This window comes from Sebastes fasciatus, chromosome 16 (genome assembly GCF_043250625.1).
Source record: "Sebastes fasciatus isolate fSebFas1 chromosome 16, fSebFas1.pri, whole genome shotgun sequence".
Lineage (NCBI taxonomy): Eukaryota > Metazoa > Chordata > Actinopteri > Perciformes > Sebastidae > Sebastes > Sebastes fasciatus.
Genome location: NC_133810.1, coordinates 15,787,927 through 15,813,171, shown reverse-complemented (window position 1 = coordinate 15,813,171; position 25,245 = coordinate 15,787,927). Strand labels below are relative to the sequence as shown.

General features: G+C 41.7%; 1 protein-coding gene across 9 annotated transcripts in view; it reads right to left on the bottom strand.

Annotated features, from left to right (window-relative positions):
- The window catches only part of LOC141752359 (serine/threonine-protein kinase DCLK1-like), a 60,641-nt gene that overhangs the window by 6,713 nt on the left and 28,683 nt on the right, over positions 1-25,245 (bottom strand). For 5 of the 9 annotated variants that reach the window (XM_074610214.1, XM_074610216.1, XM_074610217.1 and 2 more), the window contains 6 exons: positions 23,949-24,056; positions 12,790-12,884; positions 4,178-4,259; positions 3,113-3,285; positions 2,567-2,686; positions 220-366 (listed from right to left, as the gene is read on the bottom strand). In XM_074610214.1, the coding sequence (XP_074466315.1) occupies positions 220-366; positions 2,567-2,686; positions 3,113-3,285; positions 4,178-4,259; positions 12,790-12,884; positions 23,949-24,056 (725 nt within the window). Of the gene's footprint in view, positions 1-219; positions 367-2,566; positions 2,687-3,112; positions 3,286-4,177; positions 4,260-8,345; positions 12,702-12,789; positions 12,885-14,420; positions 14,638-15,994; positions 18,370-18,502; positions 18,622-23,948; positions 24,057-25,245 lie in introns of those variants that run through there. The other 4 variants (XM_074610219.1, XR_012590221.1, XM_074610220.1 and 1 more) reach the window with 4 other exon arrangements.

The window sequence follows — 25,245 nt, the reverse complement described above, 5'->3', positions numbered from 1 at the left end:
GGTCGACAGAAGGGAGGAGGAGGAGTGAGGGAAGGCACATACGAGGGAGGGCTGGAGAAGGAGTGTGCGGGAGGTGTGAGGGCAGCAAGGATGAGTCATCTCTCTCCTCTGTGAGAGTCCAGAGTGAGTGATATTACGTTCATTCACAAAGGAGGGAGGCTACACTGCGGCAAGTTATATGACCATGAACACAACACAAACACATGGTTGTGAACTCACCAGCAGGTTTTCTGGTTTGATGTCTCTGTGCACAATGTTGAGGCTGTGGAGGTATTTAATGGCGTTGGCCAGATTGTAGAGCATGCCGCTGGCGTCTCTCTCCGTGTACCTGTTGGCTGAGGTGATGGCGTCGAACAGATCTCCCCCCTGCAGGAAAAAAAAAATCATGATGGGCGGGCGGTTCGTCAGTAACAGGAACAATCTCGCAGGAGTTTGTTTGACGTTTTCACACACAGGACCTGACAGGTTCACTTCCAAGTTGCTCGTCTTTTTCTGCTGAGAGGAGATTTCGGCCAGAAAGTTGATTGAGTAACGAGGGTTTTCGTTTGCTCAGCAGCTGGAGGGGTAAACCGTGTCCTCATTCCTCACCTATTGAAACATCTCCTCCTCCCCCGTCTTTAATATTTCCCTTTCATTTGAACTTTTTCCCTTTAATTCCACCTTTTCCTCTTTTCTCGCAGGCTTTTTTCTCAGTTCGCATATTTTTCATTCTGTATGAATCTCCCCCTCCTATTTCTCTCTCTCGCTCTCTCTGAGTGGACTAAGTGGAACAGAGGCTTAAAATAGGGCTGAATCTCTCTAGCTCTCTCTCCCAGCACAGACTCAGACACACTGTCAGCGTCCGGCCTGCACAGGGGACAGTTATTTAAAATATGAGCGCTGTCAGCCTCTCACCAGTGCATTTGCACTTCTCTACCCCAACTGTGTGGTCAAAAGTATGTGGACACTCAGACATTATACTTATCTGTGATTGTTAAGCATCTAGTATCCAAAGGCATAGACATTAATATGCTGTTATAACATCCTCCAGTCTTTTGGGGAGGCTTTTCCACAAGGTTTTGGTGCCTGGCCGCTGGGAGTTTCAGCTACAAGAGCTTCGCTGCACCCGATTTGACTGTTTTCAGGCCATTATATAGGTGTTATCAGTGGCTATAAGCACCATAGATGTGGGTCATTAGGGGCCTACTACATTGTAAAAGTGAAAATGAAACTTGAAAGCAACACGTTCTAACATGTTGTAAAACTGAATGAAACGACATGTTTTGGACATGAACAAAAAGGCTTCTTTGGGTTAAGGCAATAAAATTACAATTTCTTTAGGTTTAGGCAACAAAACTACAACTTCTTTAGGTTTAAGCAAAAAAAACAGTTAGGTTTAGGCAATAAAACTTCAACTTCTTTAAGTTCAGGCAAAAAAAACTTCAACTTCTTAAAGGTTTAGGCAAAAAAACACTTTGTTAAGTTTAGGGAAAAAAGTGTTTTGGGTTAAAATAACTACAAACACAAAGACAACTACACATTATTGGTTTCACACGGGATGCGAAATCTGGTTTCCTGGGTGAAAACCCTGTGTCATCCCTGACCTCCACACTTTATGGAGTTCCACACTGTTTATACTACAGCGCCCGACTTCCTCTTCTGCTCCTGTCATAATTACTATGTTCGCTAGAGGTCGCTGTTGGGTTCTTTTATATCTTCTTTCGATGATCTACCATGTGAATAGATGATAAAACCTACTAGTGGATGTAGTAGGCCCCTACTGACCCACATCTATGAGGCTTATAGCGACTGATAACACCTATTTACACAGTCTAATCAGTTGAGGTCGGCCTTGGGTGCTGGGTGACGAAGCCTGACTCACTGGTGGCATCCCAAAGGTGTTGGATGGGGTCGAGGTCAGGCCAGTTAGGTTCTTCCATGCCATATCGAAAAACTATCTCTTTATGGGCCTTGTCATGTTGAAGGCAAAACTGTTGTCACAAAGCTGGAATATAAAGTTTTCCCATAATATACCATACTTTTGTCTATAATTTGCATCATCTTTCTCCCTCTCTTGCTGCTCTTACCCTAACCTTACCCTTCAATGCATCCATCTGTCTCTCTCCCTCTCTCAGTCCCTGCCACTCTGGCAGAGACTCTCTCTACTTCATTCATCCACAGCCTCCTCTCGATCCTCCTACTTTGGACACGCTCACACGTACACACACACACACACACACACACACACACTTCTTCCACAGATTGCCTCTCATCTATATTCTGTAGTACTCTACACCACAACACGAACAGATGGATTACACTCCTGGCTCTTGAATTATGCACAAACATTTCTTGACTCAGAGAGCAAGAGAGAGAATAAAGAATGTGAACACACGAGCGCTTCGGGCCACAGACCGAGTCTCTCTGTCCCACAGTGTGGAGATAAAGATCCCCAACATACAGTATATAGAGAATACATTTATCCGTTATCTTAGTTTGGCCAAATATTCCAGCCTGTCCATAACCAGAGCAGGTTACCCACAAACACAGAAAAATAAACATGTAGTATACAAACATGAATACACACCTTGACCAGCTCCATGACCAGATAGAGTTCGCTGTAAGTGTCCACCTCCTCTATGAGCAGGACGATGTTTGGATGTTTGACCCTGCGGAGGATGGCCACCTCGTTCTGGATCATGTGCTCCTAGAAATAAGAATTTAAATTGATTTACAACCAAGGGAAACAAATTTAGTAAAGCAATAAAACTGCCTGATTGAAGTCCCGCCTTTTCTTCTGTAACGTGGTGATGTCACCAAGTAACACATTTGCACAATACCACAATGAAAAGGTGCTGCAGCACAGCTGATATGAGAAAAGTAAAGCATTTTTTGAACATTAAAGTATGCAAACATGTTCTAGTAGAAACCTACTATACCAGTGTGAACCTGAAAATAAGCATAATAGGTCCTCTTTAACCAGTATTCAGAGTACTCTTTAAAAGGGCTACTTTTGTACATATATTTGAGCAGTTTTCAACACAAGTAATCTCTTAACATTTAAGCCAAGCAACAGTATTCCTGTGTTGGGTAGCCTTGCCGGTACTCTTCTTCCTTTGGAGTCATAGTTTACCTTGCCTCTGCATTTGCCCTTGTTGATGATCTTCAGAGCGTACTCCCGTCCCGTGGTGTGCTCCACACATTCCCGGACGACTGCAAAGTTCCCATCACCCAACATGCGTCCCACCTTGTAGCGGTCTGATATGTAGGATGGCACAGCTGGAACCTCATCGACTAGAACCTCAGCTGCAGGGAGGAAGAACGAGGTTTAGAATGACAGGAACTCAAGTTTATACTTAAGTGGTTTATACACTGTTTTTCAGGCTGATAAGGATTCATTGTACACACACAGGTAAGTAGAGATAAGAGACTTGTTAAAGACTAGCATTTACTGCTAATAACTATTAATTCATCGATATTTAACAAGACAAAAATGTGAGATTAGTAAAAAATATTTGCAAATAAATAACAGATTTATTAAAGAAGATGTAAAGGGATTGATATAAAACAAATAAATACAGATAACACAGATACTTAAAAATATATAGATTATTAAAAGTAGATTTAAACATGCAGTAGAACCATTATCAGTTATAAATCATTTTGTCCATGAATTTTATTTTTCAAATTGAGTTTCAAAGCCAATGAGGGCTCTATTTACATCCGACGGTTGACATTTTGTCACACTACGGCTCTGCGGAGAGCTCTGCAAATGGTAATTAAGCTGGCAAATGGAAAAGTAAACGCGGAGCTAACTGGTAAATTAAATTGCAAATATATGCAATCAATATTCAGTTAGAATTAATTAATTGATATATAGCATTTGAGAAGGTCCTCTATAGGTAAATCAAATCAAAGTTGAAAATGTCAGAGATCCATGACTCAACATAAAAGACATTCTTGGTATAATGCAGTGTTTTATGGAGTCAGAGAGGTGAAGAAAAACACCAGAGGAGGGGAAAAGTGTGAGAATACGTGGTGATGAGAGCAGAATGTACAACACAGAGACTGGAGAGAGAGAGAGAGATGCATCAAAGGTCATGAACATGATTCAGACATGCATGATGTTTGCAAGTACACCGCCTTTGCCCAATGACTGACAGATGGGACATTCATGTAACGATAAAATGTTCCTCACCTTCAGTAACGGGTCCGTCCCCGTCTTCCACTGAGCTGGAGACTTTAGTGGAAGACAGAGAGCTGGAAGAACCCTGGGACCCCTGCAGAGAGGGAGAGGGGGGAGACAGAGAGCAGGATGGCAATTATTTAAATCTGTATTATCACCAAATATAGTTTGTAATCTGCACTCCACACTCAACAAAACACCACGGAGCAGTCCCTTCTGCCGGCCAAAACAAATATACATGTCCAAAAATAGACAAAAAGGGGACATTGTGTGACTCGTCTCATCCTCAGAACATCCTTAAGTCTGTCTTTGTGTTTGCATGTCTGTCTGCTGTATTGTGCCACTCTGTGTTGTGTGTACACTGTGCTCACAAAAAGAGCCAGAGCAGATTTACTTAAGCTACTGAGCTGAATGTAAACCGGTTACTTATTCAGCAAACCACCTGTGTGTGTCCAGACGATTGCATGCCTCTCCATCCACAGAAGTCATTCCTATCTTATTGTACTCCTCACTACTACCTGTAATAACACCTAAAAACACAGGTTTTGGTGACACTAATAAAGGCGGATGAAGACTGCCTTTCATGTTGGTGAGTAGGAGGTCATTAAGGGGAAAAGAGATGCAGCGTCTGCATCTATCTAAAGACAAAAACTCATTACGCCCTCCACCTCGTAACCTTCTGTCTGGTTGTCATGGAAGCAACGAGGGCGGGGAGCGAGGATCTAGTCGGGACTGTAAATGAGAATCTACCCCTCTCCTATTTCTGTCTGTTTCCTCCACTCCTGTCCATCTCTCTGTTTTCCTCTCCTCCTAATCCTGTTGTCGGCTTCAAATTATTTTACTACATTTGGACAATTTGATTATGCTTCATTTGTGAGATGAACATTTTTCTCACTTTCCTTAGTCTCCACCTCTCTCCTGCCTCACCATCAGCCCTGAGGATACAGCAGTGAAAAATCTTTGTGGTTTGGTGGGGTTTCCAGTGCTCGAATAAATCATGCAGGTGCGGCTGGCACATGCAAGCCTGGCCAGTGATGGAAGTGGACGCCATCATAATTCCTCTAAAATATGTTCGGTGCAGGTTGCAGTGTAAATGGTCTGCCCTATGTGTGTGATGCATGAGCCAATCTATGTGCAACTGAGAGCAGCGCATCAGCAGATTTGTTGGTGACTAATGACTCATTTCAGTACAGGTGTAGTATTTTTGATGGTGAATTCATACCACATGGTATTATTCACACATCAATCAGTCCTGACTCCTTGGAAGAGATGAGATCTAAAAAGTGTTGCTGGATTAATGAATGCTGACCATTGTTATTATTACCAGCAAGCATGTGTAACAAGGTGGCCTGTAAAAGGAGGCAGATTTTATCAAGGCATGGTAAAAGTTCACAAAACAAAAAACTTCTTCAAACTTTTGACACTGTGTCAAATTAAATCAGATATTGTGCCTCTGATTTTACAAAGTGAGGTTTCAACAACATTGCAGATCAACATTTATTCAATTCAAATGCTTGCTGGGAACTGGAAATAACCTCTTATTTCTAAAGTGTCCAGTCAGACTGTGACACAGCCTGGAGAGTTTGCCGTCAAGGCAGAAATAGGAAAAGGCCACCCATCATAATGACTTAGAAAACTATTTGCAAAGCTGAGCTGCCCTATATCTCTGCCCAAGTAACTGTCAGCTCTTTTACTCATCTCCACTGCTGTGACCTGAAAGACACCCAGGTGAATGGAGCTGTGAGTCAGGTTGGATTTGGTTTATGTAATGTTGTTTTTGCTCGGGCACTCATCCCGGAACAAGAAAACCCACTTAATACCCATAAAGCCGATGACCCTCCTGTGCTTTATCTACAAAACATCCTTCTTCTGCTCCTTTATTCTCTACATCCCGACTCGTATATTTACCTCTCTTGTGCCCTTATCTCACGTCCAGCCCTGTCCTCTACTTGCTTTCTCATTTTGAACTCCTATCTCTCTCTTCCTGCCACCGAGGGAAACAAAATACTGTTGCTATGGAAACTGCTCACAGAGAGGAGAGAGGAGAGGCAGCTTATGAGACTTCCAGAGTGGAGACAGAAGCCTATATATGGCCATTTCCTGTCTGCGGGCTGGGAGGTAGCTTCAACCTTCTATGAACATTGTGCGTCTCTTTTTCCTGTGTGAAAAACTACGAGGCAGATGGAGTGAGAGACAGAGAAAGGGAAACAAAGAGACGGTGAGAAAGATGTATGGAGTCTGGTGTGGTTGATATTGATCATTATATTTGGCAGGAGCTGTCTTGTTATTGTTAGACCATGCAGCTTTCTCCCTGTTGCACAACACAACATACTATTCCTAGCTCTACATCTCTACACGTTTGCTCTGGCTATGACTCACACACCACAAACAACAAAAAACTGACAAACCTTTTACATCCTGACTGCTCTTCAAACCCGCAAGGGCACTGAATACTGATCAGCGCATAAATGTGAATTAAACAGGAAGTCCATGATTGACCTTAAGCGTGGAGCGTCATCATCTCAGACGTGTAGCAGCAGTAATAATGAAAAGGGAAGGCTGTCAACTGTAGAATTCAGCATTAAAAATGCACCGCACATTTAAAACCAACTTAAGAGTAATGTCCTCCATGACCCGGTTTGAATCCGATTACGACACACATACTAAAGCCATCTTTCTCTCTCTCCCTCCCTCAGGCTGAGAGAGCCAAACCTCCTCTCCAGCAGCATTTCTTGTCACTTTCACTGTCACTGTCAGCAGTAGCAGGATTTATTGTTGTTTGCTTCGCTGGAAAGAAATCTAATAAGATTTGATAGAAACAGGGTACTTTGTTTCGTCCCAAGTTCCCACTCTGTTTCTCATAAGGACACAAGGTACAGGATATAATATTTCTTGGCTCTTATTTTGGTGTCTAGACAGACGGGAAACATAATCTATTTGACTCTTATCTGAGGAGCTCAACTGTGTTGGGGGGATTCAGTGTTTCTGCTCTGCCAGTTGGACACAGGGAAGTTTACTAATCATGATCCTTATGGACCGCAATCCTGGGAATCACAGGAACGTGATTAAATGCTTTAGGGAAAATTAAAAACTTAGGCTGACTATAAGCCAGAAAAAAAAAAAACATCCAGAACAGACGCAGTGGAACAGGGGAGATGAATGCACCTCTGGGACTGAGTTTGTGTTGTAATCTCTGTTCTGCTCTGCTGAATACAGACATGAGTTTAACAAAGGAGAACCGATCATCATCATTATCATCCTCCGTCTACTGGAAATTATCAACATTTGTTTTAGTGTTTGTGATAAACATGATGAACTGTTAAGGAGCATGAGAAGAAAAAACACAAAAATGAAAATGAAATGACAATGAATTTAATGATGACATCAACAAAATGGAAATGAATACATTAAGCAAAGAAAATACAAACAGAAACAAAATGAGCCAAGAAGAGCTGGCGGCCTTACATGACAAAATGGACCAGGTTATCAAATATAATTGGCCTGTGATACAGAAGAGCACACAGACAATTTTCATATTTACACATGTATGTAAATGGCAGTGCAAAAAATAGCCGAAGCCCTCTGCAAAATGGGATGTTGCCGATTAAAGACATGTAAATATGAGCCAGATTGGAGTCATTTGTGAACAATTTGAAGGAATACAAATTTTCAAAAAAGCAATGTTTAAGCTTTAAAATCTTCCAGTTTCCAGTCATGTGCTGCAGCCAGTCTTTTTGGCAGATACAGGAACAAAAATTGGACAAGCCATCTAATGACATCAACACGACATAAAATAAGAAATATAATACAACCAAATAACAAATACAATCCTCAGTGACAACACACTCACATGGATGAGATGAGACAATAATTAAAAACTTCATAGTACACTCCTTCAGTCTGCTCACTCTCTCTCACACACACACATACACACAATTTAATTATGAATCACAAAATATGGACGGTAATGAGAGATGGAGCATGCAATTCAATGGATTACGAACTTGAATGACTCAGCAGTGAGAGGAGGATGAAGGTACTACAGTTGACAATTAGCACTTAGTTGTTTCTCTCATCCGCTCATACAAACAGCTACCTGACTGTATCACAGCTGTTGCCTTGGCATCACAGAGCCTCTGTTTGTCTTGCCTTCAATCTGTCGGTCACTGCTCTCTACGTATTGTCTTTTTTTAATGATTTATTTCCCTGTCTGTCTTTTTCACATCTAATGGAGGAAACGGACAGGAAAGAGCTGTGACCTCGGCGGATCGTTCGTGCTTTAGAGCGGATATTGACAGAAAACTAAATCCAGGATTTGTGTCTATGTGTGTCTGTAGGTTTAAAGATGCTAAATGTGAGCATTTCTATTTCCTCCGCATGGCTCTCAACATGGCGACGGCTGAGCCAGCGGCTCGAAGCTAGCGGTGCTAACAGTGAAGACAAAGGAACCGGAGGGTGGGTGCTACGCTTCCACGACGGCGCCGTCAAATGGGATTGCGTTATCCGCCGTGTGAGAGCAGTACAGAGCAGCGGCAGTGGGCTAGCCAGTGGGGCACGCTCACGTGCATGAGCATGTACTAAAAGCATGCACAGCCAGCCCGACTATGTCAACAAAGCACAGAGAAACTCGGATTAAAACACACCTAGAGGGAGAGCGACTTCATTCTCTGCTCAGGTAGACATTACTCCTCTATATCTTTACATAGCAAATAGTTGTTTGCTGCTATAATAATGCTCTGGATATCGTATAGAACACCTTTAATGTAAAGTATTAAAGCAATATTCTGTCCTTGGGTGTCCAGAAAGGCGCCACTAAATAAAATTTATTATTATATTATTATGAATACAGAAAGCGTAGGGTGCTCTTAGAGAGGCAAGTGGCCCTGAAAGGACTTTTTCATGCTTCTGTTGCTAAATCATTAAAATGGGCCATACTATCATGTATGTAACACATAACGTGCAAGCGTGCATCAAGCGGTTGTCTGCTGCCCGTGCACAAATGACGATTTCATGTATAAAAGTGCTTTTTCGGAAGCGTACACGAGCGTATAAGTGATTCTGTGTGCAATCGCCATGAACATGTTTGCACGTCTGTGTGCTTGCGGTCATATATATGTGAAAGGGAGAGGGAAAAGTCACAGTGTGATGCTATGTCTCTGTATTCTGCCCGGGGAAATAGGTTAGGATGGACTGAGCTGTGCGAGCAGCCTACATCAGGCAGCAAAGTGCCTCTAAGTGTTTAAATGCGGGGTCCAGCGAGGTGAACCATTTAAATGCTATACTTGTAGTAGGTCACTGAGTCTCTCTGGCTGCTGAGGAAATGGATTTATGGGAGCTTTCAATGCTTCATAAGCTGAAATTTCAACTAGATTTTTAGTCATATTTTGAGCCCCAGATGTTACTTTTAAGAACACAGATAATAAAATTAATTTAAAGGAAAGAAAAGGTCATCTCTGAGTCGTGTTTTGGTTAGATTGAGTTATGCATTTTTGGCGTAAGGGTGAGAAAGGTACTCGCTCGCCATTGTGAGCATAACAATAAAAGGATTTGGGTGTGTGTACTCTACATTTGTGATTATGCATGCATGTTTACACAGAGGTGACAGAGGGAGAGGAAATGTGCAAATATAGAGTCAGAAACTTGGCGCCTACTTCTCAAAGAAGCTTAGAATTAATCTACAAGGGAAATGATGGAATATAATTTCTCCCTGTGAAGTTAATACCCTTTCAAATGGGGAAAAGAGAGGGGTAGGGGGAGCTGGCTGGCTGGGTGGGGAGGGGGGGGAGGGAGAACGGGTGAGAGATGGAGTGAAAGAGAAATTAGAAGCTGTCAGGGAGGGACGGGACAGAGAGGGAGAGAATCGCTTACAGGGCGGATAGAAATAGTAAGAAGTGGCGGAGAGAATTACAGCATCATATAGCTGAAGGAGAGTGAGGCTGCGGAGTGGAGAGGAGAGATAATGGGCTGTGAGGCTTCCTCCCTTCCTCCCTTCCTTCCAGCCAAGCACATTGCAGGCTTAGTACAGAGCGTCAGTGAGTACAAAGACCCAAATAATCTCTTGTTGAGAAATACACGCTGTAAAACTAGAATTTAACGGCGGTATCACTGAGGCCAGGATTGCACTAGGGAGCTAATTTGTGAACGCCTGATGAGGAAAGTGGACAGCAGCAAAGAGACGTGTAGTGTGGTTTAGTGCTGACCGATGATAAATCGTATTTTTATCGTCATCATGATGTGAACAAGCATGCCACAAAACTGCGGAATAGGAGCCTCCGTGTTATTATCATAACGCATGTACGCAACGTAACCCTCGGCTACACGAGCTAAAACAAAAGCTGTCTGTATATGTAGTCTAACTGTTTAGCTTAGTTTGCAACGTATCTTACAATTTGTGTAAATTAATCTGCTGGCTGAGACAAAGCAGCCCCTCCTCTCTACCAGCGGTACCTGCAGCGGTGATTCACATCAGCATGGGGAGGAGGACGGAAGTTCTTTATAGACATCACTCAGGAATATGATTTATTTTATTAACATTTAGATTGTTTCCAGTGAGATTTTAATGAGTTTATATGATGACTTTTGCTGTTGTAAACATGACTGCTGCTGCTCTAGAAACAACATTTAGCCTAGTTGCATTTAAAATATTCAATTCCAATCTGTTTCTGAATTTAAAGACAACCAGGCCGACGTAAATATAGCTAATATACACACTTTAATATTTGTTTATTTATCGCAAGTCGTATCGTCATCACAATATTGAACAATGATTGTCCTCATATCGTGCAGGCCCAGAGTGGTTCTATGTGTTTTCCATTTTTCTCATTACATCTGGTTAGCCCTCCTTCACCTCTCTAACCCAGACTTTTCCGAACCTCTCTCTGTAACTGCGGGAGGAAATAGAGCAGCAGAAACACTGCAATTGTCTATATGAACTGCCCTGAATGTACCCAGAGAGAGAGAAGTAGACAGAAAGAGTTTATAAATGTGTGCTATTGCCAACCTCTTTCCCTTTTCAAATCTATGGTGACCCACTTCCATTATTATACAGACGACTGCGAGGAAGTTACAGTGCACCTTGTTCTGTTCTCAGCAGCTACAACCCAAATCTGATGTGCTCCTGATCTGTCCCCTTCATATCACATCAATATAACCTCATCACTGATGGATTCAGAAGCCTAAGGGCCAGACTCTCCTCCACCATCCATTCATTCTTCCTGGCACATCGAACGCAGCACGAGACTGAAGCTTACTGAGCCCAGGACATGAATTCTTTATGCTATGCTGATTTTAGCTCATACACACTCATTTATATACAGAAATAATTCACAAACCACTCAATTTTCTATGTCCTATTATTGACTCCAACCACATTCTTCCCTAAAAAAAAAAAAAAGCTTTGTGCCGGCACCGATAAAGAGCTGCATAATTGCAAAATAAATCATAGCTACACCCCTGCTGACAGGTAGAAAAGTGGTTGAGAAAAACACAAGACACGTGCAGGCGAGATATGAATACATGACAGGTTCACATATACTGCTGTGTCTGCGTGTGAATGTAAGAGGGTGAAGGAACTAAATCAGCAGCAGGCTTAGAGTTCCTGCAAATTAAAGAGCCGCTGCGAGAAAACAGGGTGTGATTAGGATTTGAGGCTGATATTAAAAGCTCGCCGTCGTCACTGTTAAGGACTGGATTAGCAAATACTTTGATCTTGAACACATGCACACACACACACACACACGCACATGACCCCTCTAATGTGAGATTCAAGGTTTGTCCATTTGAGTTGCATGCTCCCTCTCTGCACAGTCTCTCTACCAGCTTTACAGTGTACATAGTGTGTTTGCATGTCAGATCCTCTTTCTCCCCTGTCAGCTACAGAAAACACATTATGATGTTTTAACAGGGATTTAACAGGTCAATGTCGGAATACATGATAAAAAGACGGCTGAAATAATCTGATTCACTAGTATAAAATGTGTTTCTAAGTTCTTTTCATAAAAGGACATGTACAAAATTACATGGCTTTATAAAAAAAACTAATCCTAGATCAGCAGTCTGTACTGATTAGGTCTTTTCTTGATGCAAACCAATTTTTCGCAGAATAAAAACAGACATGAAGACTGGAGCAGGCTGCTCACAAAGCCAGCCATCAGTCTCATTTTTTTTAGATCAGATATTACACAAATTACTGACTGACGTATCTCTAAAAGTCAGTGATAGCATCGTTCATTGTTCAGCTACCAAAGGCAGATAGAGTTCACGGCGAGGAAACAGAGCTGTGGGTCAGCAGCATATGTGGGAACGTGACAGCAAAATCAGTGTGAAATGAGGAATTGCCCTTGAAAATCTATTAACAATGGATAAGAGTCGTAACATTAGAGGATCCTAACTGAGCCTGTAATCCCAAAGCAGCACCTGTGTGAGGTCAAAGGTCAACGCCCCGCCCCTAAAGATGTTGGGATGTTGTGGTTTCTTCGTGTTTCTAGCGACTCTAAGATGTAGTCGGCCTATGCTCAGTCACGGATTTCTCCTTTTCCTGAGAACATAGAGGGAATGTGTTATAGATTTAGTGCCACTAAATGGGAATGTTTGCGTTTGTGTATGCGCATGTATTCTCGTCTTACCCGGCGTCGGCTGAGGCTGCCCGGGCTGGTCGGGGAGGGGCTGGGAGATTTTCCCGAATGAGGAGTGGACAGCTGACTGGCCGGCGTCCCGTTCACTGGAGGGAGAAAACGAGATGGAGCAGGGTGCATGAGATGATTGGTGAGAAATATTTCAAATAGATGATCCTTTAAATGTGAACGCATGTTTTCTCGATCAGTTTTATTTCCGAGTGTCTAGCAGCAGCCCACACTTCCGCCCTCAGCATCTCTCCATTCACATGAATGAGGCGGAGGAGGAGGAGGAGGAGGAAGAGTGAGAGAGAAAGGAAAAGAGCACTGAAGTCCACACTGCTCTTTTTTTTTTTTATTTCAGCCAGAACACAAATCCTGTTGCTCCAAATCTCCCTGAAATAAGCCGGTCAAACCTGAACCTATAAACATGAATAATTACAGCAGGCTTCGAGTGCCAACAACACAAACACCAGGCTGTCCTAATTTTCAACCAGATCCTCTATTTGGTTGCACTTGTGACCTCAGCTCGGTCTACTTTTCCAGCTGCAGCACAGCACAACAAACCCAGCGGCATCACCTCATTAAACAAAAGAACATTAGATTAATCAACGCTGCGCCCGAGTCCTGTGTGTGGTCAAGCAAAAGCCAGATTCCAAAAAAAAGCCCAACGGCATAATTAACCTGCACACAAAACATAAGCCTGCTTTTTTGTCCTATATACTGACAACATGGGTTATTGTCTCCTGGCAACAAGACACCTCAAATCAACTTAGGGTTGTTCTTACTGACATACAGAAACTGCAGTAATTGGAGAAAACAAAAAATGGTAACAGAGACAATTGCTTATTCCTTGACAGTGGGAGGAGGCAGATCAAGAGCTTTGATAAATCAGCTTTGATGGTCTGGATAATTGATATTAAATAAATGATGTGACTTATAGGGTGGTGAAATGTATTTAAAGTAACTGAGATATGGCCAATAATGCAACTCCTAAATTAAAAAGATCACCAGATTCATTATTTTTTGCCCACTTCTGAGTCTTTCTTTGATCATAATCTCATCAATTATTGCACATTTTCGAGCCTTTGTTGTAAGCATTGCTGCATGTGAACAATATTTCATCTGCTGTCTCCACCTATAATAACATTTTCCATCCTTCTTCTTGATGGAGCAGAGAGAAGTGAAACCTGTGGGAGCAAAGTGGTCCATCCATCATTCACTGTATATCTTGTTTATTCCCCCTGCTGAGATCAGACAACTTTCTGAATTATTCAAGACAAAGAGAGATCAAGCCAACAGCAGACACACATACAGTATATAGCACAAATAGCACCGGCTACCACTGCATTCTTGAAAAATGAAATAAAGAAGCTGCTATTGTTGAAGCAATTCCTGGACATCTTCATTGATGAAATTCAGCATCAGCGTTACGCACACAGACAGACACTCCTCCCGGTTACACAACGGTGAGTGTTATCACATTTAAAGACATATTTCATTAATATAGTGCTACAAAGTCAACGGTATTCAAGTCACATCCGTGGAGAAAACAATAACCCGCATTATATATCGAGCAGGAACGCGTAAAACTAAAATTAAAAACGCCTTTTACGCAAAATATGGTGATTTTATGTTCCTACCTTCCACTTCCAGCATGATGGAAAAACACAGTGATAATCCAACGCGGGGTAAAGAGAAGAAGAAGAAGAGCACCTCTGTACGCGCTCCGTGCGAGTGTGATAGTAAAGTATGTTGAATGGGAGAGAGACGGAGCAGAGCTGGAGCTACTACACCGGGAGGCGGAGAGACAGCAGGCTGCCTGCGCACACTATGACGCGCACCGGCACATAGAGAAAGGGAGAGAGAGGGAGGGAGGGGGGGAGAGAGAGAGAGAGAGAGAGAGAGAGAGAGAGAGAGAGAGAGAGAGATGGAAGGGTAGAAGTAAATTACATCTATGATTTCAATATTTTGGCATTTTTACCTCCCTGAGAAGAGAATTAGCCTACATTGAGATGTTGTACTGGAGGAGAAACTGGGAGAGTAGTGATGCGTTCAAGAAGACTGGGATGGGATGGTCAGGGGGTGGGCAGCCTGTCCTACATGGATACTGAAGGCTCTATTGTTCCTTGTCCAAACATCTTCAAGAAAACAAATGCTGCTATTTTGGAACTGAAACATTTTCACCCAAAGCAACAGCAGTAGAGGCTCTGTATTTCAGGTTTTTTCTTATTCCTGCAGTTATCTGGCCAAGATAAAAGATGTTGAGGTATTTGCAAAGCAGCTTGAAGGTTGAATGCAGAAAGATAATATGACACCCTCTCAAATTGCCACTGTGCCCCTCTCCATTTCATTGTATATAAAGATGTAATATATATGTATTGTCCATGTCCACCTGCACAACCCCTCCACACTTAAAGGGACCATGCAAGAATGAGATTAAATGGACACATTTTTAGCATTGACATTAACACACGTGACTTCATTTAAAAGCATCTGTCTTGCCTTTTGGCAGTGATGTAGTTTATATGTGATCAGAGAGTACATGGTGATGAATGTGAGATGAGACCAGGCTGTGTCCATTCAAGTATGGTCACGTAGTTCACCTCATCCATACCTGTACATAGTCAGAGCAGGCTCAGGTCCAGGGAATGGCTCATGTGCCACAGGCCCGTCCACACCTGGTTCTTGGCTTCATTATTTTTTTAATTGTTTAATATTTTTAAGCTGCAGTGGGTAGAATTGGAGCAAATATGAATAAAAAAAAGAAGCTATTTTTATAAAATGGTCACTTTATCCTGACAGTGAATGAGACAGGTTATCTGAGAAAAAAAATCATGTGTCTATGTGTCCTCCGGTGCTCCTAATGGCATCTACAAGATCTAACAGACCAAAGGAAAACAAGCAGTCAAAGCTGTTCTGGAGTCTGCCGTCCAGCTGCCGTCTATTAGTCAGTCACTTGCGAACTCCGACCAAACGGTCAAACTAGGCAGCGTTGATCAAATATGAATCAATATTCTGTTACTGTAATGCTTATTTCTTGCCTCAAATGTTTTCAGAAACATCTTTTACTGTTTAGCTGTAAAATGAGAAAGTTTGTGATCAAGCAGTCATGTTGAGATCTTATTATTAATGTTATTATTGATTTTTTTGCCCAATGATGCCAAAAAATTGTTGCCTACTGAAGCTTTAATACCTTTATTTTAGGATTTTCAATATAATACAAACACTATCATTTGAGCACCTCCGCCACGGTTATCTTCACAAATACAAATCATATGTCTTCAACATTACGAGTAAAATAAAGTACATACACATAGAGGGTAGACATTCACATCATCAGTCCACTACCCTTGAGGTACTAGTACAAGGCTCCAAATTCTGACACACACTCATGGCCCCTAAGACGGCGACTAGTGGGTTAGGTTCCCAGTCCTTCTCAAAGGCATTAAAGAAACATTCAAATACACTCTTCCAATAAGTAAACAATTTCCGACATGCCCAAAGAGAATGTGTCAATCATCAAGAGTTTGAAGTAGCTGTACAGTGGTTAGTAAAGCCAGTTGGCCATTTAAAAGGTACATCGTGTAGGATTTGGCGGCATCGAGTGGTGTGGTTGAAGATTGCACACAACTGAGTACCCCTCTGCTCACTCAATTCGACTGACAAGATTTCACCTCATTCAGAGGCCATCCTTACCATAATAACACTACTTTAGGAGCGACGGAAGTCAGACGGCAGCTGGCGGTACCACGGTTCTGCACTCTGCGGCTCACGTTACCGCAGTTTCACAAGCGTGTCAGAGAACTACGGTGGCCTTCAGGTAAAAACACGAATGTCTCTCTCTAGAGCCAGTGTTTGGTTTTGTCCGTTCTGGGCTACTGTAGAAACATGGCTGAGCAACATGGCGGACTCTGTGAAGAGGACACGCTCCCTATGTAGATATCAATGGCTCATTCTAAGCTAACGAAAACACAATGATTCTTAGTTTCAGGTGATTATACACTATTGAAAACATAGTTATGAATATTATATTCCATTTCTGCTAATAGATCCCCCAAAATGTTACACACCGTTCCTTTAATCCTATTAGGTCCCCTTTTTAGATTCTTGCGTCAACAGTAGCACACACACACACGCACGCACACACAGATCCGCTGAAGATACCAATTTGACCAGAATGCAAATGCAGCCGTTTGGGCTTCTTTCCCACCTGCTGTGTTAAACACTATGGCTGCACAGAGCGTTACAAGGAAGCTGTGCTAGCAATGAATATGGAAAAGGATCTCATGCATCGGCCTGTCTCCAGCTGTGCATGTGCTGGATGATATGCAGGCTATATATCGTGATATGAATTTCAAAAAAGGAAAAAAAGTGGAATTGTGGAATATACAAGCAGACATGCACCTAAAATTAGACTACTACTGAATCACGTTCTTCCCTGTACATCGCTTATTATATGTGCTCCGTATCACATGTGTATATTATTACACCTTTATCTCAAGAACCACACCTCATCATTCACATACGGTATAGTAAAAATGGAGCATATAGTGACAACTAATACACATGGTTCTTAATATAAACATATGATAATATATGGAAGTTTGTGCATGCGTGGTCTATGAGAGCTGTCCAAAGGTATTCTGGGAAATTCCAACACGTCGTCACATGCTTACTCTTTGTCAGACCCCTCTGCATCACTTTTTCCGTCACACTAAACACGTGTTTAATGTTGTGAATTAAACAAAAACACTTGCTAAGGTTTAGGCAACAACACCACCTAGTTAGGTTTAGGAAACAACATGATTGGGCAAAAAATGACTATGTTTGTACAGTGCAAATGTGACTTGACGTTGTGAACAGCTGATTGTAACGTGAAAGTGAACAGCGATCTCCTGGATGAATGTCTTGTATGTTGGTCCCATCCACCACCCCTCCCGCCCCGTGTGTGTCTCTTTCGCTCTTTAAACTATGTCACCACACTCCTGGCGCCCTTTCCCTGTGTGTTTAATGTCGCCGCCGATGGGTTTTCATTGTAGTTAATGCAAAGCCTGGTGTGTCTCCTACCGCCATGAGAGAGTGCCTTGTGCGGCGGTATCGGATGTCGACGGCCGCGACAAAGCGTCGGTATTTGACGACCTGGGAATGAGAACGGGCTGGAAATTCTGCACATGAAATCAGTGAGTTTAGCAGAATGCCTGATGACACATGTTTCATGCAATTTCTTCTACAAGATATAGGTAAAACACAGTCAAACATAACACATTTCTGATGGTTGAAAGTAAAGAAGACATTTCATAAACACGAAGCTGCCAGGAGGCATGTCATTATCTTGCCTTCAGTGCAAATATCAATACCAGAATTTGTTTTTCTTGCAGTCTGTTATTTGTTACGCTCCCCGTGCTTATCTTTCAGAAAGTACATTTGTACCCTTCATGAGCGGCGGTGAAGGCTGCAGACATCATGCGATCTTAGTTCAGAGCGTCACAGCCAGCAGCAGCTGATCCTCTGGAGATACAATGGATTTATGTGTGGGGTCGGGCGAACCTGCTCACTTCACCACTGAGTCTCTACCGTCACACAGAGTCGCTGATGACAGAAAGAGAAAGGTGAGACCCTGAAGTATCAGAAGTGATGCTTGCTGACACCATCTGCACTACGCAGAGAGACAGATGGCGAGACAGGGAGAGAAAGTATGTATGAGTGCAAATTGTTTTCTCACGTTATTTTGGGTCTGTATAGGCGCTCAGCTGGGGTCGTGAGATCATCACAGAACGAAGCTCGAGTGATGACAATGTAAGGCTGACACGAAGCAACCTGCCCATGTACACGCCCGTAAACCTGAGAGAACATGACGCCACATCAGACCCTCCACAATGAACGTGGATACCTGAGACATTTATGTTGCCTTGAAATTTGCGAGGTGACTGATACTGTATTTAGCTGAAATTGAGAGGTTGGTCGGAAAAAAAGTCAAGATTTAATTTGTATGTTAAGATTTAAATCAAAGAAGTATGATGCGTTTTAGAGTCACATTTACATTCGCTTTGCTCCTTGTTTATAGCAGAATTATTATTGGATTACTGCGTAAAGTATTAGATAAAGACCAGCCCGTTCTCATTCCCAGGGTGTTAAATACAGAGGTCTGCGTTCGATACCACCACACGGAACCCTTTAGCGCCGGTATGAAACGCACCGGGCTTTCCATTAACTACAATGTAAACCTATCCCCAGCAACAGTAAAGTAGTGTATGGGGTGACGTAGGTTAAAGAGCGAAAGACAACAACAACAAACGGGGCTTTCATCCAGGAGACCGCTGTTCGTGTCCCGTGCGTCACCTTACAATCAGCTGTTCGTTCATGTCCCCTGTTCACAACATTCAGTGTCATTTTCACTGTACAAACTTGGTAGATTTAGGCCAACCATGTAGTTCTTTCCTTAACCTAACTAAGTGGTTTTGATGCAGAAAATAGCGTGACGGGCTTGACGCCAAGGGGCGGTATAGGACATTGAGTTGGGATGAGTACGTGTCAATAAAGACATATGAGTCATGGACTACATTAGACATTAGACCTACATGATTCACCTACTAAACATACTGACAACATATAAGGGGAGACACTACAGATGAATAGGTTAAAAAATTTAACAAATAGATATCACTATGAAACTTCCCCAGTTCATTATTTACATTATGACATTCTTTTGTTATAGTACAAGTTCTCTGAAATTTTAGGTTTAAATATGCAAATGAGGCATTATCTCATGCTAAGTTTTGGTGAATTTAGGAGAAATCTACAGAAAAAGTGTAGTAAAATAAACACCTAAATGTGTATTCTGGATGTTTTCTTTCCACTAGTCTGAAAGAAGAAATGGTATCGATGCAAAATAGCCCAAACTCTCAAAATTGCATGAAAAAACAATGTTTCTACCTATAGTGTCTCATGAAGTTTTTCAATAAGAACAAGGAAGGAGAGTTCAACTGTATCTGTGCCGGGAAGCAGCCTCATAAGTTGTTTGTTGTTATTGCATTTTTCTAAATTGATTCAGAATGTTTCTCGTAAGGCTCGTGTTCTTGAAACAAAGAGACGAGACAAAGTGTTTGTCTCGTCTGATAAAACAATAATAAAGATAAAACACTAAAAAGCTTCACAGTCCTTTTCATTCCATCATCTGATTGTTTTTGAGTTTTATCCACAATTTAAAAACATTAGATGACTGTGATTGCTGCTTAGTTTCATAAAAAAAAACCTTTTTTTAGATTTTAGGTTAAATATTTCAACAATTTTAAGCGTACACATAGCAAATCTAGTTTTCACATCACTTTTGAAAAACGTTTCGATGACTTAAAATTAAAGTCCCCCATCAAAAGTTATTGATTAATTATGAAGCTAATACTGTAACTATAATGTAACTATATAAGTATGTAATAATAATGTATAAATCCCCAAATAGCCCATGAAATAAAGAATAATCCCACATTATTCATATTCAACATTAGTTATTACTAGTTAGTCTTAGACGGATATCGCTGTTTGTTATGTGTACAGGTGTGTGTGTGTGTGTGTGTGTGTTTATAGTATATATATCCCCCACTAATTGACATGTGAAAACCAGTTGGCTGCACCAGTGATGATTTCGGTGTGTCCTATTAAAAGGGGTGAATACCTTTTATAGGCACTGTATGCGTTATAATATGACATCTAATTTTACAGTATAAGATCCTCTGTCTGTGTGTTTCTATGACTATGTCTCTCTGTCAGTCTCACCAGTCTGTTTGTCCGTCCGTCACACACACTTCTGCTCCTCAGTGGTGTCGAGGTCAAAACTTCAAACACACACAATGAGGAGCAGCCAGACACACAGAAGGACACCAGCTGGTGTTTGACAGCACACGTGTTGCGTTACATGCTCTCCAACTCTCCCCGTCTCTCTCTCTCTCTCTCTCTCTCTCTCTCTCTCTTTCACTATCTCAGACCAAATTCACACTTCACATCTTCTCTGTGCAGCTCCTTCAGTCCAGCTTATTAGATGTGATAAAGGATGTTATTAATGCTGGCTGAATGGAAAATGAATATGGGACTTCAAGGCTGCTTTTTCAAACACCTCAAGACCTGCAGCAAGGTTTAAAATGAATGGCGTTCTTTATCTTGCGCTCTCCAAGTGTGCATGAGAAATAATAAAATCCTACATGCTGCTGGTTTCTAAATATCAATAAATAGACTTTAGCTTTCTTGTCTGGCATCCATACTTTTAATTTCATTGCCAAGATCTCAGATAAAAAGGTTTGGAGTGTAGCTGCAGTTAAATAACCGACGGAAGCAGCGATAACATTTTGAATAATGAATCATCTTTCATCTTAATGCATTATTCTGCAGAGTTAATGGGCTTAACGCCCTACATTATTATTATATTTAATACAATGAATACAGTGATGAAAGCCAGACAGAACTGTTTTAGTTAGAGATTAGATTGGACTGTCATCAATTAAGGGTAATATCTTTCTTTTCTGCAAAAGATTAATTGTTGTTAGTGTGCTGTAAGATGCATTAGACAATTTTAAGATGACCATGACCCAGTTACACAAAGGTTTTACTCTGGAAGACATCGACAAAATCAATTTTATTACTGATTGATCTATCAACTATCTTTTTGATTAATTGAATAAATGTTTATTAGTCTACAGGCGTTCAAACAATTGGGAAAATGCTCATCACAAGTTGACATCTTCAAATAGCTTCTTGTGTCCATCAAACAGTCCAAAACCCATATATATATTCAATTCACAGAGAAAAGTAGCAAATCCTCACCTTTGAGAAGATAAAACGATCGACGTTCATCACGTGTGCTTGATAAATTATTAATCAATGATGTTCAAATGAATACCCCCTTCACTCACTCCTCCCTTTCAAAGACTGTGGTAACGTGAGCCGCAGAGTGCAAAACGCTTGGTAATGCGGTTCTCCTCGCTCAGAGGCCATCCTTACCATAATAACACTACTCTAGGAGCAACAAAACTCACAAGCGTGTTGGAGAATTACAGTGACCTTTAAACAATGTAAAGCGTGAAAGGCTCTCTCTAGAGCCAGTGTTTGGTTTGTCCATTCTGGGCTACTGTAGAAATATGGCGAAGCAACATGGTGGACTCTGTGAAGAGGACCAGCTCCCTATGAAGGGCTCATTCTAAGCTAACGAAAACACGATTCTTAGTTTCTACTGATCATACGCTGATTAAAATATAGTTATGAATATTATATTCCATTTCTGCCATTAGATCCATCGAAATGTTACACACTGTTCCTTTAATTCTGAATTATTAAACTTACAGTAGATGTGATAATAGTTATAATACAACGGTTTTCTTTCTCATATCACAGCCGTCTTTTCAGTGGTGTGACTGGACTCCAGTGAGGCCTTCTTGTGAACACATGGAATAACAGAACGGGCACCTCTATAAGCCATGTGCTACGGCATGCAGTATCAGCTGTTGTTGACTATTAGCTTAATTCTAGGATAAATTGTCCTCAAGGGAAGGTCGCAGGGTGTGTTTTTAAAGTGAAAAAAAAACAAAAAACTCCTATTATGACATTAGAATAAAAAGGCGAACAGAGTGTCAGTCAGGGTCAAAACAGCAGATCAATCAATCATCGTGTCACTTCCTCCTGTCGCTCCAATCTGACCTTTTCACAAAGTGGTGATGTTTTAAGGGGATGAATACAGCGCAGCACAACAACATCTGATGATGTTAAGTAGCGGAAGCAGCGCCAGAAGGGGAACATTTTTCTCAGAAGTGAAAACGCCGGGACGGTCTGACTCAGGGATCCAGCGCGGACCGAGCGTCAGTCAGCTCCGTTCTCCACTGCAGGCCATTTCACAGGAAGTCACTGCCATATATGGCTGTCACAGACTATTGTGTCTGTAGCTACAAGCTCCTACTGTGCTATGCTTCCATGGCAACCAAGACGAGTCAGTCTTTTTTTTCCCTGCTCTGTCTCAGTCTCTTGTTTTCTCCCTCTCTCACACATCAGTATACACCTTTATTCCAGACTCCGACGAGATCAGATAGCGTATGACTCACTCTCATAACCTTTTCCCCAAAGTTTCCAAGCCATCAGCATCCAGAACTTTCTTTTGTTCACCCTAGCCGTTTCTCTCCTCCCCTTGTTTTTTCCCCTGCCTCACCTTTTCCTCCTACAGCTCGACACAAAACATATAAACAACTTGTTGGTTTTCATTCTGCAATGCTGTACGGCGTGTGTCTGTGCATGCTCGTACGCTTCAACAGCAGGTGGAACGACTTCCTCTTGGGGAGTTTCTGTACGTTGCATCACCCACCGAATCATCCCCAAACCCAAAAAAAGGTCTGCGCACTCAAATCCCAAAATAATAATAATAAGGATGAAAAGCCAAGTCTGCTGTGCATAACTAGGCGTTTTACACACAGACAGACACACTGGAGCTGCATTCAATTGTTAGTAATGAATGCTCTATTTTATTTGAGTTTTTGCTGTGCTGTTGCATCAAATGGGGTGCTTTTTTAGAGACATTCATAAAAGCATCATTATCAGGCACAAACAATGCAGCCGGTAGCAGACAGTGCAAGCTCTCACCGTTTTATTACATTTCATTAGTATGGCAGGTGAAGAACGGCTTGTGGGGAGCTGCAGGATTGAGTCACCAACCCCCTTCCCCTCTTCTTCCCCTCTCATCTTCACTCCCCCTCTATTTTTTTACCTCTCTCATCCATATTTTGCCTTTTTCTCCACTCCCTTGTGAAATCATTCTCATTTGAATTCATATTCTGCATGCAACGAGACACAGCTCACACACACACACGGTAAACACAGCCAGACACTCCGCAGAGCTCTGATATCATTGCAGTGTTTACTCATACTGTTTTCATTTGCTGCGACGCTGATTAAGTAATGAGCTAGAAAATACTAAGCAATCACACGAGATAGCGTTAGGATACAAACAACTCCCAACTGTGTCCATCAGGTCGGAGGCGACGCACACACTCCTTTGTGCACAAACACACAGATTGCAAGGATACTTAAAGGACAATGACACCATGCCAAATTCCATTAAGAAAATGGGCACCTTGAGAGGAAGAGGAGACAAGAAGAAGAAGAAGAAGAAGAAGAAGAAGAAGAAGAAGAAAACTTACTGGATGCAGGGGACTTGCTGCGTCCCGATTGGATGGCGATCCTGGGGGAGCCTCGGCTCAGAGTGGCAGACATCTTGCCATAGTTCACTGACTTCATCATACGACACTCTGCAAGCATGGAGAGAAAACAGGCCGATGTTCAGAAACGACGATTGCGATTTTTTTTTTTTTCAAATCTAATTTTTGGAAAACTGTCATACTATAAAGACATAAAGGTAAAAAAAGTCACTATGAGAAATGGTTACTATGGGGACTAACATCATAACACATGAATACAGTTGGACTCATTGGATCCACAAGAGTCTCAGCTTTACAGTGATACCCAATTTATGCATTTCTAAGACTAATTAGGGACCCCAGTATGCAGAAATATTAAAATATATAATTTTAAATAAAACATGAAAATTACATTTGTACTGCATTCAAAAAAACTGCATGAATTTTGCCCAAAACTGCATGTGATTATCATTAAGTAGGCATGTCTGTAAAGGGGAGACTCTTGGGTACCCATACAACCCATTTTCTCTCACATATCTTGAGGTCAGAAGTCAAGGAAACCCTTTGAAAATGGCCATGCAAATTTTTCCTCGCCAAAATGTTGTGTAATTTTAGAGTGTTATTTTGCCTCCTTTGCGACATGCAAGTATGACATGGTTGATACCAATGGATTCCTTTGATTTTTCTAGTTTCATGTGATGCCATTATCTTCACTCTAGCTCTCGCGCTACAACCTCTGAATTCCAGAATAAGAGCCGGGTCCGCCGGCGAGCCATCAGATTTTCAAGACATTAATTAAAAATCGATTCAGCGTTTTGGAGAATCAATACTGTATTGCGAAACATAGTATTGCACTACTCATGTGTATCAATATTTTCTTACACCCTTATGATCTAAACAAGGAAGCAATTGAACTGCTGCAAGTGAATGAAGAGAAAACTGCTGCACTCTTGCACAAAATGATGCACTGAAGGAGTGAATATTAAGTGTGACACTGTGACATGACATTGTGTTTTGTTACACACACCGGAATGAAAAGCTTTCACACAATAACGACTGAAACACGTGTGACTTCTGTTAAAATTTTATGGATTTCTATCCAACTATTGTTTTAATATGTTTGATGGATTTTGACCTTCAGTCATGCAAGAAAACACCAAACCACTAATGTACCAACACAGCTGTAATTGGTTTTACCTTCAGGTCCCCCCTGCAAAAATGAGTTCTGACCTTCACTGGGCTCGCTTTCCAAACGCAATTATGGTGGTGTTTCAGGAGTGACAGCTCTGACTCAAGGAGG